Source organism: Syngnathoides biaculeatus, chromosome 7 (assembly GCF_019802595.1).
Source record: "Syngnathoides biaculeatus isolate LvHL_M chromosome 7, ASM1980259v1, whole genome shotgun sequence".
NCBI lineage: Eukaryota > Metazoa > Chordata > Actinopteri > Syngnathiformes > Syngnathidae > Syngnathoides > Syngnathoides biaculeatus.
In genome coordinates this window covers 15,401,446-15,420,554 of record NC_084646.1, presented here as the reverse complement: position 1 = coordinate 15,420,554, position 19,109 = coordinate 15,401,446, and the positions used below count along the sequence as shown (strand labels likewise).

The following is a 19,109-nucleotide window of genomic DNA, read 5'->3' as shown; positions in this document are numbered from 1 at the left end:
GGTCACAAGCCAATTGCGGGGCACGTACAGTATAAACTGAACTCAAAATCACACCTAAGGTGAATTTCTAGTCTTCAATTAACCTACCATGCATGTTTTTGGGATGTGGGAGGAAACCAGAGAACCTGGAGAAAACCCACGCAAGCACAGGGAGAACATACAAACCCCTCACAGACGGGGCCGGATTTGAACCCGGGTCCTCAGAACTGTGGGGCAGATATGCGAAACAGTTCCGACCATGGCGCCCAAAGTTTTAGTTTGAGCAACAGTACTGTTCATGAAAGAAAAAATCCAGGGATAAGCATTTCTAATATTATAGGTTACATGTAACTAGTAATGTCGGATTCAAGCGGGACCTCTCTTACACGTTGACAGGCACGACAAAGACCTTGCTCTAAGGTTTCCATAGCAACTTTGCTAGAGTTGAATACCCCGACAGATTCTCCAGACATTTCCCTGTAGGATAACTTCCCCATTGTCATCTGCAAGCATTGTTTGTACAGCATGGAGGCATTTTTGCTCTTTTTAACACATCAGTTGTGGAAAACATTTCCACCGTGAAAGCACAGTTCAATCGAAAATGTAAAAACTACCTCAAAGAATTTTTTTTGGGGGGGTGGGGGGCTTCTATTAATATAAATACAGCCCCAATTGCCAAGTTTGCATGAGCAACATGACACAAACATTGAAGCTACCATTTGGGAAACACACGACTGTGTCAGAATGCATTCATTTGACGACAGACGATGCAGCAAGTAATGAATGTTATGTCAAGTGTCAAGGTTATGAAAAAGTTTTTTTTTACCGTCATTATCAACAGTTGGTTACTGGCACCACTAGTTGAGTCTGCGGCCCATTCATTGAAGTCCTAAGGTTGCCTTTTTGTCACTAATGATTAATAAAAAGTAAATGCACCGTCCCTCAGGAAGTGAATGTGTTACAAAGTTAATGCACAGTGGCGAATTATAAACTCAAGCATCTTTTTCACGTAATGTATCATTTTAATGACTAGTCATTCAGTCAGTCAGTCATACAGGACTGTGGCTCCCTTCACTACCTTCTGGGCCACAGGAAACTCAGCAAATGATCTGGGAGTCCAAGGGCATTCGAGCACATTCAACAATGGCTACTGTACGTAAATGAGCCAGAAACAACAATGGACCACAGAAACTTGTTTTTACCCAGGTAATAAAGAAACTACTAAAAATTCCCTGGTAATTTTGGCCTTTTACTGCATGTCAACTGACACATTTCGGACGATTTATCTGTTGGCTTGAGACATTCCAACATTGAATCATAGAGAGCGACAGTTCAGGTCAAGAAATTTTAGTGAGTTTCTTCTTCTTCCTTCTTCTTTTTCTTTCGACTTGTCCTGTTAGGGGTCACCACAACGTGTCATCTTTTTCCATCTTAGCCTATCTTAGCATCTTCCTCTTTTACACCCATGTCTTCCCTCACAACATCTATCAACCTTTTCTTTGGTCTCCCTCTCGCTCTTTTGCCTAGCAGCGCCATCCTCAGCACCCTTCTTCCAATATACTCACTCTCTTGCCTCTGGACATGTCCAAACCATCAAAGTCTGCTCTCTCTAACTTCGTCTCCAAAACATCCAACTTTGGCTGTCCCTCTAATGAGCTCATTTCTAATCTTGTCCAACCTGTTCACACCAAGCGAGAACCTCAGCATCTTCATTTCTGCTACCTCAAGTTCTGCTTCTTGTTGTTTCTTCAGGGCCACCGTCTCTAATCCGTACATCATGGCCGGCCTCACCACTGTTTTATAAACTTTGCCCTTCATCCTTGCGGATACTCTTCTGTCACATTGAACACCAGACACCTTCCGCCAAATGTTCCATCCCGCTTGGACTCGTTTCTCCACTTCCTTACCACACTCACCATTGCTCTGGATTGTTGACCCCAAGTATTTGAAGTCGTCCACCTTCGCTATCTCTTCTCCCTGGATCTTCACTCTTCCTCCTATGCCTCTCTCATTCACACACATATGTTTTGTTTTACTTCAGCTAATCTTCATTCCTCTTCTTTCCAGTGCATACCTCCATCTTTCTAACTGTTCCTTCACCTTTTCCCTGCTTTCGCTGCAGATCACAATATCATCTGCGAACTTCGGAATCCAGTCTAAACTTGCCTGTCAGCCTATCCATTACTACCGCAAACAGGAAGGGGCTCAGCGTGGAACCCTGATGCAGTCCCACCTCCACCTTAAATTCTTCTAACACACCGACAGCACATCTCACCGCTGTTCTACTATTTTGACTAATAGAAATCCAACTTAGAACAGGAGAAAACTTTGGAAGCATTTCTTATCGTAAAATAATCAAGAAACAGAACCATGTGATGTTGTCATTTGATGACAGCGATCTGTTTTCTCCTGAAACAACTGAGTTTTTATGTTGTGGTGTGGGGACAAGTGTCAATTAATTCAGATTCATTCATCAAGCTCATTATATAATTACCATGTGCTTCAGAAATTATTAATATGTCTGATCAATTATACTGATCGTGTTTTGTAACAGTATGTTTGGGGATGCTCGAATAGGCCTATCAGATTCGAGACCCAAGCCAATTGTGTTTTGTGCTGTATAGTTTTCCAATATGTGTGGGTTTGCAAACTCTTGACACTGAAACGGAGCAGGTGTCTTCTTTCTATGTAGCGGCCCACATGCAACAGCACCTGAGTTTTGGGTTTGACCCGTCACATCTGTCAATTAGAGCCCGTGGCGCAGATAAAGAGTCGTTTCTCGTTAATGACACATCATGGAGGCCCAGGAAGGCTTGCAGAAGTCATCAACTTCATACATCATATAGTTCACACTTAGTTTATTCTTGGAAAGATTGTGAAACTCATTAATTTGCTACTACTTACAGTGCGTTGTTCAGAGTCAAAGGGTAGTTGGACCCTATCTCGTGTGACTTTGGGCAGGATACAACTTGCCAGTCAATCACAGGGCACAAAAAGACAAACAACCACGGTACCGTATTGTCCTTTTTCCATTATTTAAAAAAAAAAGTTATTGAAAATCTACAGCTTAGCTTTTCCCATCATACCTTCACATCTGCTCCTTGACCTATCTCCGTGTATGCAACCACCCTGTGAAGCGCTAGGAAGTGTCGTCTACCGCAGATCCTAAAAACCCACATGCCTATTTTAAGACGCTTCATGAATTATGGGTACAGAATTAAATGCGTCACTGGGAGGCCCGGCCCGGCTCCAACTGGTGCGTAATACATGTCGTGCCTGTACACTCACACATAACCGATATTAGCGGGACTCGAGGGTGTTGTAAATGGAAGAAAACCCCTGAAGACGGTTGAAGGTGTGGCATAGATGTCATGGAATGTAAAATCTTCATTGCACAAATCCCTCTGAGCTCACCTGGCACCATTCTGTCATCTCCGCCTGGTTATCCAAGCACAGTCTCCTTCTAGAGGGTCCATTTAAGACGCACCATTACTTGCTAATATAGTTTGATTGTGACCTATAAAATTCTTTACAATGCTAAGCGGGTTTTGAGTTATTTAGCCAAGTGACCAATGGCATGTTGGAATGATGTCGACATCCATCTCGACATCTTTTTGTGAAACCAAAGACAAAGATTAGGAAAATGAATAACCTTGAGGTCGGGTAATGGAAGAGAAAAATTGGGAACTATATTAACTTCGATCATTATTACAATGTCAACAAAACAAACTCTCTTTCTTGATAATATCATTATCAAATGATTGTGTGGTTGTCTGTCCATCCATCCATTGTCTTTGCCGCTTATCCTCACAAGGGTCGCAGGGAGTGCTGGAGCCTATACTACCTTTCAAAGGGCAGGAGGCGGGGTACACCCTGAACCGGGTGCCAGCCAATCGCAGGGCACATCGAGACAAACAGTCACACTCACAGTCACACCTAGGGGCAATTTAGAGTGCCGTATTAATGTTGCATGTTTTTGGAATGTGTGAGGAAACCGGACTGCCCGGAGGAAACCCACGCAGGCACAGGGAGAACATGCAAACTCCACACAGGCGGGTCCAGGATTGAACCCAGGACCTGAGAACTGTGAGGCCAAGACTTTACCAGCTGGGTCACCGTGCCGCCTTGTGTTTGTGTTTTTGAGAAAAGAAGTTAAGGATCATATGTAAAGAATATGAACGTACAGGGCCAATATTATTTTTCCAAGTCCCTTGTCTCCTATGTAAAACAAGCCCATACTTTAGGCTTTGATTTTATTTCAAATCTATGGTCATGAATTAGAAAAAAATAGTGTGATTGTAAGAATACTTTTGGAACTGTGCGTGCGTGTCTTGTTTTATTTTTTTGTTTATATTCTCAGTGGCATAGACAAAACAGACCAAGTCTGCCTGACAGTCTTCAGCCTTCTCAGCATCGTCAAATAATCAGTAAGTGGGCATCTTGGATTGTGGTGTATATGGATGCCTCCGTCCCTCTGGGCAGGGCAGTAAGCGGCGTAATGACAGAACAGTGCGACCGCCTGCCAGCACTAACAGACAGCGCATCGAGAGTGGCCGGTTGGCACGTAGGCACTCGAAGTGGCATCCTGCCATCCACTTGCCTTATCACACAGCGTGTCTTTCCCTGCCGCTAAGTGGAATTTTGTTTTGCTTTGACTGCACTCACTGCAGCCTAATTGGTGGGTGGGTGCTGCCTAATCGTCACCCCTTATCAGCGCATTGTCAGGGGCGGTGGGCGTAGTGGAGCAGGTTGGAGTTTTGCATGGCTGTGCGGGAAATGGCACAAGGCCTTGAGACAGCAGACGTGACAGATGCAACATGAGTCAAGGGAAGGCCCAGTATACATGTACAGAAACAATAAAATAAAAAGTCTGTTTACACAGCTGCAGGTTGGCAATATGGAGGAATTAAGTTTTCTTTTGTTGCAATATATTATAAACGGGCACGACAAGCGACTAAGGATTTAGTTGATTGTGTGGAATTAACTGTTGATTAATCGTGTCTTGAAGCACCTGGGGAATATATGCATACAGTTTTATGGTGCACCCAGCAGAGGCGCTGTTGATTCAGTCTGAACTGCATCGTGGCATCAAGAAAAAGGGCATCCTGTCAGCTTTTGGAAGTTGAATTAGCTTCTCAGCATTCATTGATTCCATAAAGTATTTGCATGAAAACAGAATGCAAAACGCAACAGATCTTAATTGGTTAATTTTCACCACAGTTGAAGAAAATCTTATCCAATGCCCAACAAGACAGTATTTATAAACCACGAGATAAGGATATTTTATGTGCCTCAATGCTCTACTTAGTAGATGTCGATATGCATTATATCTATATGGCACTTGCTCTTGGCTAACATCTTTCCTTGTATGACTTCCTGTATTTTGAGTCCCCTTCTCCCCTTTCCTACCATAGGACACACCAAGTACTCTCCTGCCTGTCTCTCTGATCACCTTGGCTGCGGTAGTTCAGTCTTCTGGGAGCTCACCTCTTTCCGAAAGGCTGCACAACATTCTTCCACGTGGTTCTCTGCTCTACCTTTGTCATCTTAATCTTCCGACCGACCACCAGAATTATCCCACACACCACCATCCTATGCTGTCGAGCTACACTCTCCCCTACCACTACCTTTCAGTCGGTAACCTCCTTCAGATTACATCGTCTGCACAAAATATAATCCACCTGCGTGCTTCTAACTCTTGTAGGTCACTCTATGTTCCTGCCTCTTCTTCTTCACTACAGCCATTTCCTTACTTTTTGCAAAGTCCACCACCATCTGTCCCTCAAAGTTCCTTTCATGGATGCCGCATTTACCCAAAAACGTCTTCATCGCCCCGGTTTCCTTCACCAATATGTCCATTACAATCTACAACAATCACAACTCTCTCTGTGTCTGGGATGCTCAGAACTACTTCACCTAGTTTTTTTTCCAGAATTTCTCTTTCACCTCTACCTGTGGGGCATAGCCACGAATCACATTATACATAACACCCTCAATTTCAAGTTTCAGGATCATCACTCGATCTGATACTCTTTTCACCTCCAAGATACTCTTAGCCAGCTCTTCCTTCTCCATTACTCTTCCCATCTACACTGTGGTAAAATCATTTAAATCCTGCCCCTAAACATCTAGCCTGACTGCCTTTCCACCCGCTCTCTTGGATGTACAATATATCAACGTTTCTCCTAATCATCATGTCAACCAACTCCTGAGCTTTTCTTGTCATAGTCCCAACATTCAACACAGTTGTACTGTGGGCTCTGTGCTTTCCTTTTCTCTTCCGTCTTTGGTATTTCAACATGATAAAACAGCAAACACAGCATCAGGACCATAGTTAAAGGTGATGGGCTGGCCATGCATGTCTCCAGACCTAAGCCCTACTGGGCATCTGTGGGGAATGGAAAGTGGGGGAGCACATAGCCTCTACACAACCATCAACTCCTTGATGTGTCCATGGAGGAGTGAAAGTTGATACTCTGACACACAGGTCAACTGTATTTTCATCCATCCACCCATTATCTGATTTTGTAGAAATGTGTCATTTTTTGCATTCCAGTACCATTTAAAATATAAATAAAAAGTGAAGTCGAGTGATGTCATTCTTAGGAGATAGAGTAGATGCAAATTTGAAATCTTGTCGCTACCTGAAGAGTTTCACTATGACCTTGCTGGTTATGAAAGCTCTTGACTGCCACCCAGAGCTAAAAGTAAAAATAAATGTTTGAAAAAATAGGGTACAGGTATGATGGGAATAATCTTGTTTAAACACAGGGCCTGCTCGCATATTAGGCGATATTATCACATGCTAAAGACACCGTGGTTTGAAAGGGAGCGCTAAAAAGCGTGTTGAAAATTCACCTTGAATATAACTTATAACGAATTGTTACTACTGATGCTTATTTTAAAGGGGAAAAAATATTTCCACTGTGGAAGAAAAGAAAGGGAAAGAAAGGAAAACGTTCTAAATTGAAATGAATAAAATTAAACAAAAGAAGTCGAGGAGCATTAACAATGTACTGTTTTGAAACCAGCGTTTCTGCCCGGACTATAAAACGCGCCGTACCCAACCACAGAAACGGGAAGTAAATAAACATACGCCACTACAAAGTAGGGCAAAAAAAAAAAAATCCACTCGACGAAAGGTCTGCATCCAAACGCATTGTGTGGGACTCAATAATCTATACGTGCCTGAAAAAAATAAAAGTAAAACAGTCATTTCAGACGCAGACATTGTGCGTCTTGTTTCACTCTTGAGTGCCAGGGTTAGTTTACAATGATTTGCACTGTAAATATCCCATAACTGAGTAAGAAATTTGGAAAAAAACACACATTTCATGTTAAAGGACGACAATAATATTCAATACAATAATTATCTAATGTGAAATTAAAACGTTTAAATAACTGATAGCCTCATTAGATGATGAGAAATTTGAAAAATGAAGTGAATCTAAGGTTGGAGCTTTATTAGAAATTACAAAACTTTGTATCAGCTTGTTCTGGTACTTTCACTTATTTACGATACGATATGTTCTCATTATTTTTGGTTTATTATTGTCAGAAACTTAAATCTAATTTGAATGCCAACGCACTTAATGAATCTTACTGCTAGTGACAAATGTAAGGAATGAAACTTCTTGATAAAACAAACTATTGAATGGTAAAATTATATGAAACAAAATCAAATGTTCCTTTCCTATTCACTAAAACCCAGATACAATCTTCCATCGACGAGTCACTTTCTTGTCAATGCTCCACATACGGTACTAGCAATAACTCGATAACAAAATGCTTATTAATAATTTTACAAAAGATGATATCAAATATTCCTTCAGGTTTCTGATTGGTACAGTACTGATCAATGTTGGGCTTGGGGGAATTTATTGATGTGACCCCAGAGAAGTTTGTCAACCTGTCAAAATGGCCGAAACCATACTCTAGAACACAAGGAAGGGGGGGGGGGGGGAGTGCAGGGAAGGGGAGACAGAGGTCAAGTTGGTGCTACTTTTGAATTTTCCCATAAGAAGCATCATCGAATCATCACAATTTATTTGTTTAACGACACAGTCAGGAATTTAAGAAAATGTTCTATTTTACATTATAAGTCGTGTGACGTTACATATAACTAAATATATAAAGGCAATTTGAAATACAGTCCTATTCGAGGCAGCATGATGGGGCAACTGGTTAGAGCCTAGGCCTCTGAGGACTGGGGTTCAAATCTCGACCCCACCTGTGTGGAATTTGCATGTTCTCCCTGTGCCTGCGTGGGTTTTCTCTGCGCACTCCGGTTTCCTCCCCCATCCCAAAACATGGATTAATTGGAGATTCGAAACTGCCCCAAGGTGTGATTGTGAATGCGACTGTTGGCTGTCTCCATGTGCCCTTAGACTGGATGGCAACCGGTTCAACCCGTGACCCTTGTGAGGATAAGCGGTTCAGAAAATGGACGAATGGTATTCTACACGTTTTGTAAATTGCTAATTCACAGGTGGAGGGGGTAAAATTTCACTTTGGGCACCATATTGGCAAGGGCCATCCCTGCAAGTGTTTTTTTTTTTATTTTGAAATAAGAGCTTTGCATTTATCTACACTGTATTTTGTGTTCATCTTATCTGAAAGTACCATTTAAAAAGTTTGAAAAGTGGTGTTTACGTATTTTTGTGCGTAATGTACTTAATGAAGCGCTATCAACTGCCATCATGAGATGGCGCCAAAACCATTCAGCAGTTTGGTTGGTTAATTGGCCTTATTGTCGATACATGCAGTGAATGTACTGTGTTGATTGCGTGGTAATACGGCATATTGCATGACCAAGCCTAGTGAAGTGCACATTGTTAGATACAGCTGTAATTGAAAAAAATGAATCAAAATGTTTTTTTTCTCAAAGCTCTCTTTATCAAACTATATCGTGCTTGTCGCTAATGAGACAAAGTGACCTTTTGATGTCAGTAGAGGAAATTGTGTTGAGACAAAAGCAAGAGAAGAATTTCTCAGAGCGAGAGAGAGAGAGAAAGAGAGAGAGGGGTGGGGAGAGAGAGAGAGAGAGATTTGATTATTTTGGACGATCGTAATTCATATTCAACATATTTACTGAGGCATGATAGAGACCACATTAAATCCCAAACTGTAGAAAAGTTAGTTGGTTTGGCAAAATATGTCCCCCTTAGTGGTAGGGAACAGCAACCGGTTACAGTTCTGAGGACCAGGGTTCAAATCCCAACCCTGCATGCGTGGAGTTTACGTGTTCTCCCAGCGCTACAGGATTTTTTTTTCCTGGCACTTGGCTTCCCTCGCACATCCCAATGGATGGATGGATGGATGGGTGGGTGTCACCCTAATATGGGGTGTTGAGACACATTCAAAAAACTGGGGATGGGCGGGAAGTTCCATTTCACCATTTACCTGTTCCAGTTTTTTTATTAGGGTGAGAAGACGGAACATGTATTGTGGAAAAGATTGAGATAGTGGCTTTTATGAAGCAGCATAGCTGAAGTACTTCGGCCAGATAACCAGTCCCTACAGGGTCCAATATCAGCAATGGCCCAGGATGGCACTGTGTTGGGCCACCATGTAACTTTCAGATGCATTGTTAGCCATTTGATCAACTTAGTCCTAAGTCAACAGTTCAGAGCAATGTGTGTTAAGGAGGTTAAGAAACCGGTCGAAGCAGTTTTGAACGGTGGAGGAACTGGTCAGGTGTGTTATGTAACAGAGAAGTCTCTGCTAAGATGAATGCAAAGTTTATGACAATGGTGAATGTGAAGAATGTGAGCAACAGTGGCGCTGAATAGACAAGAGGAAGCAAAGATGGAGGTGGTAGAAATGAAGATGTTGAGGTTCTCTCTGTGTGTGAATAGGATGGATAGGATTTGGAATGAGCTCATCAAATAGACAAGCCGGGGTTAGATGTTTTGGGGACAAAGTTAGAGAGAGCAGACATGTTGAAACCTGTCCGGAGACTATACGCGGCGAATACATTAGTAGAAGGATGTTGGTAATGGAGCCAGCTAAGAGATGGTGGATGAAGTGAGGGAAGGTATTAAGGCAGTTGTTGTTAGAGAGGACGATGCGAAAGACGGACCTGGATCAAAACTACGAGATGAATGTGGTATTTCACAGTGGCACTCTGACAAAGTACTGCCATAAAATCTTGTCGTATCTCGGTCAGCCACTGGCAACACTCCACCACATTTATTACCAAAACATTCTATCCCATCTTTCACAATCACTGGACATTATCTTGTCAAATCAAACACTTGTCGTTGAGGCGAGACCAGAATATGTCACAAGTCAATGCGACTGGACACACCCAAAACCTTGGCCACGATAACAACAATGGATTGCGTAAATGTATTGTATTTTGTTTGGGGGGGGGGAGCATAAAAAAAAAGAAGAAAAGGGTGTCATCACAAGTGCTTGGGAGTGGGCTGTCCATTCAAGAATGTTCTGTAGTTTTACTACAATGGGGCTCGTAGGCAGGCAACATAATGTTAATAGCCTAGCAAGCTAGTGCTAGCACCAACGTTTGCACGTAAACATGCGAGCGTTCTGTCCAATCATGCGCTACAACTCAGGAAAACATGTTTTATTTTGACTTGTCTTGGGACACTTAGGCAGTGAACGTGGAGGGAACCAAGTTGTCAGTTTATCACCAAGTCACCCATGTCCAAATTTCTCTACACTCTTGTAGCTCTCAATTTAGCACATGTCATGAGATCGCAAAATTTACAACATCATTGATAGTAAACGATTTGGGTTTTACAGCAGAAAAACTAACAAGGTCCATCAACTACCGTACTCTTTGCATTTCACGGCGGACTACAGATTACGGGATAGAAAAGTGTACAGTATTACGTTTTTTATTTATTTGCCGATTGACCTCGTGAATTTGGCTACAGAAACGTAGCCTGAGATTTTGACCCGGGTCTGAAAATTGAGCACAATATAATAAGAGTACACACACAGGAGTGCCAGTTGCTTGTTCCTGCCCAAGTGAAATGAGGAACAGAGAAAGGAGATGGAAAAAAAAAACAAGTCGCACAGCAATTTTGTTCAGTTGTGTGTTCATATATAGCAATGTGTGCGCGCACGCGCTCAAAATGAGGGGCGGGGGGGGGGCGGTTCACGGGCTCCCAATATCAGTTATATTGTCTGCCTGTGAGCGACGTTCATCTTCGCCACTGTGCAAGCACACCGCACGCTCCGCTAACATAATCAGGTAGGCTGGAGTGTTGGTTTATGCACGGGTTTGTTTTTGTTGCACCACATTTCTGTATTTACCCAGCCAGCGTGTGTGTATTTTATTTAAAATGTTTCCCTTCCATGTGCTTGGGCTACATTTTGCATTATTATTATCATTCGTCAAGGAAAAAGAGCTTTGTAATGAGTCAGGCTGCAAGCCATGTGACTGCACACAGGGCTTGCAGGGATTGGCTGAGCCTGTATGACCTCATCAAGCTGCCCCCCCCACACCCTCCACTCCAATTCCAAACAGGCATGCACACCACCAACCCTTCTCGTCTCCCTCTCTACCTCCATCTCTCTGGTTTTCTCTTTTTTTGGGCCTCCCCCCACCAGTTAGCTTTTCCTCTCCTCTAAGCATCCTCTGCCGCCTGTGTTGCTTCGAGCCGCAGAGGCGCCAAGGCAGGCGACAGCAAGCAGCATCCATGGATTAAAGCTGGAGCTCTTATCTGCAGCAAGTCCGACCATGCCCCCACCTCACTCCGTCTGTCTGTCTCTCTCTTCTTTCTTTGTATAGGCGTCTCTCCCTCGCTCCCTCTTTGGCAGGCGACTGCTGGGGGTGTTATAGGCTCACGGTTAGCCAGGGCGTTAGCCACACACACACACACACACACACTGTCCATCAAGTCCATCCATTTCTTCTCATCTTTGCATCTCCCGGTTTCAATTCAAGGCTCTTGGAGGTAGAGGAATGCAAATCTGCAACCATGATGGAAGGTACGTTGAAATGTTTTTTTTTTTTTCTTTTCTGCGATTCGGGGTAATCCCTTTAGTATGTCCTTGTCATCTGCTGGCAAGTGTACGCCGAGGAGGTTCAAATGTCAAAAACTGTCACGCTATTTTCAGTGCGGACATTCCCGTGACTTGAATGTTATTCCCGGGAATAAGGGCACAAGCATAGCACAGAGGGACAACGCTGACACTCATCGAACCCTGTATATCTTTTGTTTAGTTGAGTGTATGTCTTTTTACACAACACCCCCTCCCCTTTTCCCACTACCCATCGTAAAGGATTATTTTGGAGGTATTGTGCAGGAGGGCTTATGTGTCCAGCTGGCTCTCGTAAAAAAAAAAAAAAAAAAAATGTCTGTTTGCAGATGTAGTCTTGTGTCTTCGCTGCTGCTCGTCATATTTAATTGCTCAATAGTTGTCTTTTTAAGCATAACGAAGAAAATAAGAGATTAATGATAGCTTTAGGACTCCCTGACGGCATCATTAGGTGGAAGGCCGCAGCTGGCGCTCAAATACCTGCACTCATTATCTGTTCCATTTACTCTGGTTCTTTTTTTTTTTTTTTTTAAATGAATAACCTTATTACATATTTATATTGGTTTATTTACAATAATGTACTTGCATACTGTATACTATTTTTAGCAAAAGTATTCAATATTTAATTCATTCTAATCAGTCTGATCAAACCAACATTAGATTACAGAAATAGTGGGTGGTAATGCACTGTTATTAGGTTACTTTATTAAAATTAAATTACTTCACACACACCGAAACTTAAGACCATGATTTGATAAAATAACAGTACAACCGTTCGTGCTAACATTAGCTTGCTAGGTTACATTATATGTTATGCCTGTTTGTGAGCAGTATCGTATTAAAAGTATGTAAACATACCTCAAGAAAGCCTTGACACAATGTCCGCTATTGAGCACTGGTGACCACCAGCACACGTTTTTCCCCACATTGTTCTTACAAAACACCACACAATCGATTGTTGTTGTTGTGGCCGTGCTAACGAGTGTATCTGGCCATGTTTCAGTTGACAAGATAAAGACCTTAGATCATAAAAGACTGGATGCGGTGGTATAGTTACACAAGGTTTTATTGCAGGAGTCTGAATGTCATCGTGAAAGACCAAATTAGTTTTGTAGTCTCATTCAAACAATACTTGTTGTTTGTCCCACAGCACTACCACGTTTTTCATTTCTGTTAAATAACTTCATTAGTACGGCTCGATATTTACAGGACTGTCAAAAGACATAAGGATAGAAATAAACCAGTTTTTGGATTAAAATCCACTGTACATGACTGCAACACGGCATAAATGTCTTTTGCAGAAACAGACGATGACATAATTGATCAGATTGGTAAAATTTAAGACCGATCAGCATAAAATGCTAATTATTGGCCAATACCGATCAGGCCAATCAAATCTTTGTAAAATCCTCAACCCTAAAGAAATGGTGGGTGTACTGCATGTCTCCGTAAAACTGAAGCACTCGTTTTTAGGACTTAAACATTTTAATATTGTGATTTTGACGATGACCATGATAATGATGTGCAGACATCAACCACTTCACGAAATGATAAAATTAAATTTGACATTCCTTAAATACAGCACACTTGTCTGGGAGTCAGACCACAAAGTCCATCTGTAAAATACGTTTTAATCCTCCACCGACAGACATGCTGATTTATTTAAAACTTGAGTGTGTCGGCTCGGCAACTATAAAATTACAATGGCATGACCGCCATCTATATATATATATGTTTTTCTAGCACACACTACACCCCTGACTGCTCTCCAGGCAACCATTTTCACTCACTCACTCACTCACTCACTCACTCACTCACTCACTCACTCTCACTCACTCACTCACTCACTCACTCATCACTCACTCACTCACTCACTCACTCACTCACTCACTCACTCACTCACTCACTCACTCACTCACTCACTCACTCACTCACTCACCTGTGGGTAATTAAAATTCTTAACATAACATGCTGTTTTTGGAATGCAGGAGTAAACTGCAAGAGAAAAGCCACAAAAGCACGAGAGTAGCATGCAAGCTCAACTAAAGAAAAAAAAAAAACCCAGAGTCAAGATTTAAACTGACAACCTCAGCACTGTGGGGCAAATATGTTAATCAAATGCTCCATGGTACAGCTGGAATACCTTTAGATGAAATCATATTTTTTGCAATCAATGTGTTGCGTTTGTAATTTAAAAACGCAACAGATGCAATTTTAGATTCTGATTAAGAATCAGGTCATGTAAAGCTCCCCTTCTTCTCCTGCTGTCCTTTCTTTGTCCAGATTTTTCGCTAGCCAGACCAACTGTTAGGCAGCTAAGAAAAAGCAGTCTACAAACAACTTCAATTTGGCTAGCTCAGACTTAGCATGGCCTGTGTGATTGCAGGATTATAGTCAAGTGTTAAAATTGGAAGGTAATCCCCGTTAGCTTTGCTTTTTAAAGCTTCATGTCATGGCTTGGGTAGGTAACACATGGAGTTGAAGACATCTGATGATTACTTTGCTAGTTTCAAAACAGAAGAAAGCGTTCAACAACTAATAGTGTTGCCTGACAAGGCCACTACTTTCATTCTTAACTTCTCAATAAAATAATCGGTAAATACAGCGATGATGTGTTAAAGTCCTTCCAAATAAACAGCTCTGAGCAACGTAACACCCAAGAAAAATGTTCCGTATACCCTGCAATGTCTCAGACCTAAAAGTCAGTAAATTCTAGGGACTGGTAGGCCAGTTTCACGGCAAGATTTGTCACTAACAATTTGTCCGACTGAGCTGTAAACCTGAATAAACCCTTAATCCTTCGTCTCAACTGAATTACATTAGAGCTCATTTATATCTATATATGTCTTTATATCAGTCTAACTTCACATATACAATATATTACCAAGATTTGCAGTTTTTATATCTGACATTTTAAAATTTATAATTATTTTATTCATGCACTGGCAGGAAAAGGCTATCAAATCATTTGCCCAATTGATTGACCCACAGTAATTCAGAAGGCCTCTGCATCTACCATCTGGTTTCCTTAGCAACAGCTATGTGGCTAACTCATGAATGTTTGGGAATGGGTTCGAGAAGAGACCCGCACGGTGGATTAGCTGGTAAAGCATTGGCCTCACAGTTCTGAGGATCCAGGTCTGATCCCGGCCCCACCTGTGTGGAGTTTGCGTGTTCACCCCGTGCCTGCGTGCGTATTCTCCGGGCACACCAGTTTTCCTCCCACATCCCATAAAATGCAACATGAATTGGACACTCTAAATTGCCCTCAGGTCTGACTGTGAGTGCGACTGTTGTCTGTCTGGCAACCAGTTTAGGGTGTACCCTGCCTTCTGCCCATCAACAGCTGGGATAGGCTCCAGCACTCCCCGCGACCCTCGTGAGGATGAGTGGCAAGAAAATGGATGGATGGGTGGATGGATGGACAGTGATTTATAGATAATTGTGTTTTTATTCTTTTTTTTTTTTTTTTTTTTTGTCTTTTCCCCAAAATATATTTTAGTTTAAATAGATGATGTGCTGATCTTCGGGTGACATAAAAAGCAAATGAGGGGTTGGAAGTTTTGACTTTGAGCAGTTACATATATAACTCATTGGTTTTGGTGTATCAGAAAAAAATAATCAGTTACTAGACTAAATCCTTCAGTGAATATATGCTCATAACACCATCATGCATTCTCGATTTTTTATCTTTTATTTTTATTTTTTTCCCCCATTTCACTTTTAAATTGGCCCTATTTCCCCCTTTTATGCACATCCTCTACTTTTTCCTATGCCTTCCATGCATACAATTTGGTTGTTTTCTATTGGAAACAGTGTGAATACACAATCATGTCAAATTGCACATCATGAAGGTAAGATTCATGATAATATAGAGGCAATGTCGCCCACCCCTAGTTGAAATGAATAGTTGTTTCCATGGGCCAGAAATCTTTAACCATTTCATTCATCTTTTCCAACATGGTGGCTCAGGTCAAGCATTTATACTTTGTCAACTCAACTCAACTCAACTATGTGATGTCTAAGCAAGAAAACTCCGAACATACCTTACGTCCTATAACTGCTTAACTGTACAGATTAAAAATTGAACTTTTATCTGCAATGTATGTAGGGTAAAGAATGCTGACAACAGTTGCTGACGTCAATAAGTATTTTTGAAGATTCCGTCACTGGCTTTTTCTGAAAATAGAATGAGTGATCTGGATCGTTTAAGGACATGCTGAATGTTGACTACATCACCAAATGATGGTGATATGACACGATAGTCCACAGTATGTTTACATGGGACCAAGTATGAGACAAGCAAGCCTGTTATTAAAAATGCAAAAGCGGAATAGTTCCGCTGTGGTCTTGTGGTTGGCAATAAGTTGACAGAGAACCACGGTGTACTTTCTTATACCAAAAAAATGAGGAAGGGCGCAGACTCGAGAGAGTAGATGGCCAAGGCAAAATTGTCAAAATTCTATGGTTTATACTTGTTTGCACTTTGTTCGTGTATTCAGTAACAGTACAACCTTCCTGAATAGCATTTTGTTTTCAAAAGTAGGCACACCCAGTTTCACTGACACACTTACATAATCACACAAGATTCAGGGCCAGATAAACAGGCATACTTGTGTAATCCTGTGGCAGCCAGGGAGACAGGTTTATTCCCAGGGGATATCGAAGTACTTCCTGCAATTAAACATCCAGAGAGTGTAAGAGTTTAATGCATTCAAAATGTAATCGTTAACAAGGACTTTGACTATTTAGGCCTTTTACACTTGGTGGCGTTTGTGTGTCGTCAAAATAGATTAGTGGTGTAATACTTTATACCAGGGGTGCTCAATGCATCAATCGCGATCTTGGTCGATCACGGGACGGCGTACCAGAAAAAAAAAAAAACGGCAGCCAACGTTCCCTCTAAACTATGTGCAATTGTGCACTGCTTATACAGTCTTTTCGCAGACATTAAAAAAAAAAAATAATCCAATGCAAGTTGAAATTTAACATACAGCTATTCAGGTTGGGGCATTTTGCAATGTGATTCAATGAGTGGGGGATGACTGGTTGTTACATCCAATGGCACAATTCACATCCATACTGTAAAAAATGAAAAGAAGCCGACACTGGTTTCTTTTAGGTAGCACATGGATCTTTCTCTAACAACGACCGCTGCTCCTCCATACGCTCTTTTTCCTAGTTTACCTTACACCCCAAGCTCTTAAAGACGTACACTCATAATTACACATGTCACAGTACTTACACAGCCCATCAATGTGTCTTATAATGACAGCGTCCACCACCACTGCTTTAGTTAGCTACACAGTCTGGGCAACGTAGAGCAAAGACGAAGTAGACACACTGCTTACTTTCGATATTAATGGAGAAAGTTAAAAAAGAAATGCTGTTGTTTTAAGCGGCAATGAGTATTGAAGTATGTGAATAATCGAAGAAAAAGTGGTTAAACTGGATGAGATTTTCTCCTTTCCGAGTGGGAAAGGTCTGGTCTGAAGCCAAAGTAGAAAATGCAGAATGAGAAGGTGTGTAATTTTAAAAATCCACCTTGGCACACCCTGATCCGTGATGAAAGCACAGACAATACAGTGCACAAAAAGGTAATTCTGTATTTTAAATATATATATCACATAACATTAATAACAACATTGGGAGCATCTTTTCCCCTATCCAGCAAAAAAAAAACACCCCGTCGTCAGTAGCTCACAAGAGGCTGGCTGCTTTAAAAGTAGATCTTGGGGTAAAAAAATCTGGGCTCCCCTGCTTTATACAGTATATATTGTTGTTCCTTACTACTCATTGTCCGGGAACATTATTGTTAATGAAAAATAGATTTTTATAGTGACTTAGTGTTTTATGCCGAAGGGCTTTAATGTTATAATTCGCCGATCCAATCAATGACATAATTGCAAAAGACTTCTACTCTGATTCACTATTGTGTACAGTATATTTGAATTCAAAATAACAATTAGAGAGGCACATTTCGGTGTTGTTAAATACCAAGATGGGATTTATCCTTCTTATCTAAGCATGTCCTGGTACAATTTGTGTAAATAGATCAACTACCATACCTCAAGAATTTAAAACATCTCAGTGCACTGTGAGTGAGTTACATTTGTGTTGATTCAATGTTTCATTTTCAGAGAGATGACAGAGAAGGGTTGACGAGTACTCTGTACCAAATTTTCATTTTAATATAAACCAATATGTAATGGATTTGTGGGTACAATCCCATTGTTCTATTTACCCCCAAAATTTAATAGAAATCATCAATGTAGTTTTTACGTAATCCTGATAACTAATATTTACGTAACATATAAACCGTATTGTCAGAGTGCTCACAGCGAGATGGTAAACTAATTTAATTTGTGACTGATCGTTGAGTCCCTTCCATGTTCCATTTTATAAGGTGAATTTGTCTTAGTACATTTTACTCAGAATCTTCCTTGCTTCAACATATTGTAGTTTTATCATTTGGGTGGGCTGAATGTGAGCAGGAACCTTATGTTTCCAAATTGTATAGCTTTAGAGATTTCAGTTTCCATCAACAGCGGATGGACCAGCGTATTGTTGCAAAAACACAACAACAGGAAGTGAACAGTAGTTGAGTACAGAAATAAGAAGTTATGGTTGTTTTACAGAAGCTAAAGCAATTGTTTTGAAGAACATGTGGTTAGTGTCTTAAGTCTCTTTCCACTTATGATACGCAGACTTCCCAAGTGTTAAGGTTGGGGTTTTTTTGTTTGCTGTTTATGTATCTAATTAGGTAATGACCTGCATGCATGTTACAATTGCAATCTAGTATCACTGACATTATAAATCATTTAAAGATAAAGAAAAATAACTAAATGAACAGAATATGCATGTAAACTGTGAACATTTTATCGAGGCACGACATCAATGTACATCGGGTGTCGAACTCAGTTTTAGGGCGGGCCACATTGTAGTTATGGTTTCTGTCAGAGGGCCATTATGACTGCGAAACCATCAAAAGCTTGAATTGACCCATCATATTTACACATGAAATTTAGGAACTAGTTTTGGAATCAGAAATCAAGGGCAATGTTGATGTTTGGTAACACAAAAATGCTTGCAATCTCTCATCATCATTTATGATATGACAA

General features: G+C 41.1%; 1 protein-coding gene across 5 annotated transcripts in view; it reads left to right on the top strand.

The window, feature by feature from the left end:
* Positions 1 to 11,101: 11,101 nt before the first annotated feature.
* Positions 11,102 to 19,109, top strand: part of sgip1a (SH3GL interacting endocytic adaptor 1a) — a 45,991-nt gene continuing 37,983 nt past the window's right edge. For 2 of the 5 annotated variants that reach the window (XM_061825366.1, XM_061825367.1), the window contains exon 1: positions 11,440 to 11,937. In XM_061825366.1, coding sequence (XP_061681350.1) covers positions 11,928 to 11,937 — 10 coding nt within the window. In that variant the 5' untranslated portion in view covers positions 11,440 to 11,927. Of the gene's footprint in view, positions 11,198 to 11,439; positions 11,938 to 19,109 lie in introns of those variants that run through there. The other 3 variants (XM_061825364.1, XM_061825365.1, XM_061825368.1) reach the window with 3 other exon arrangements.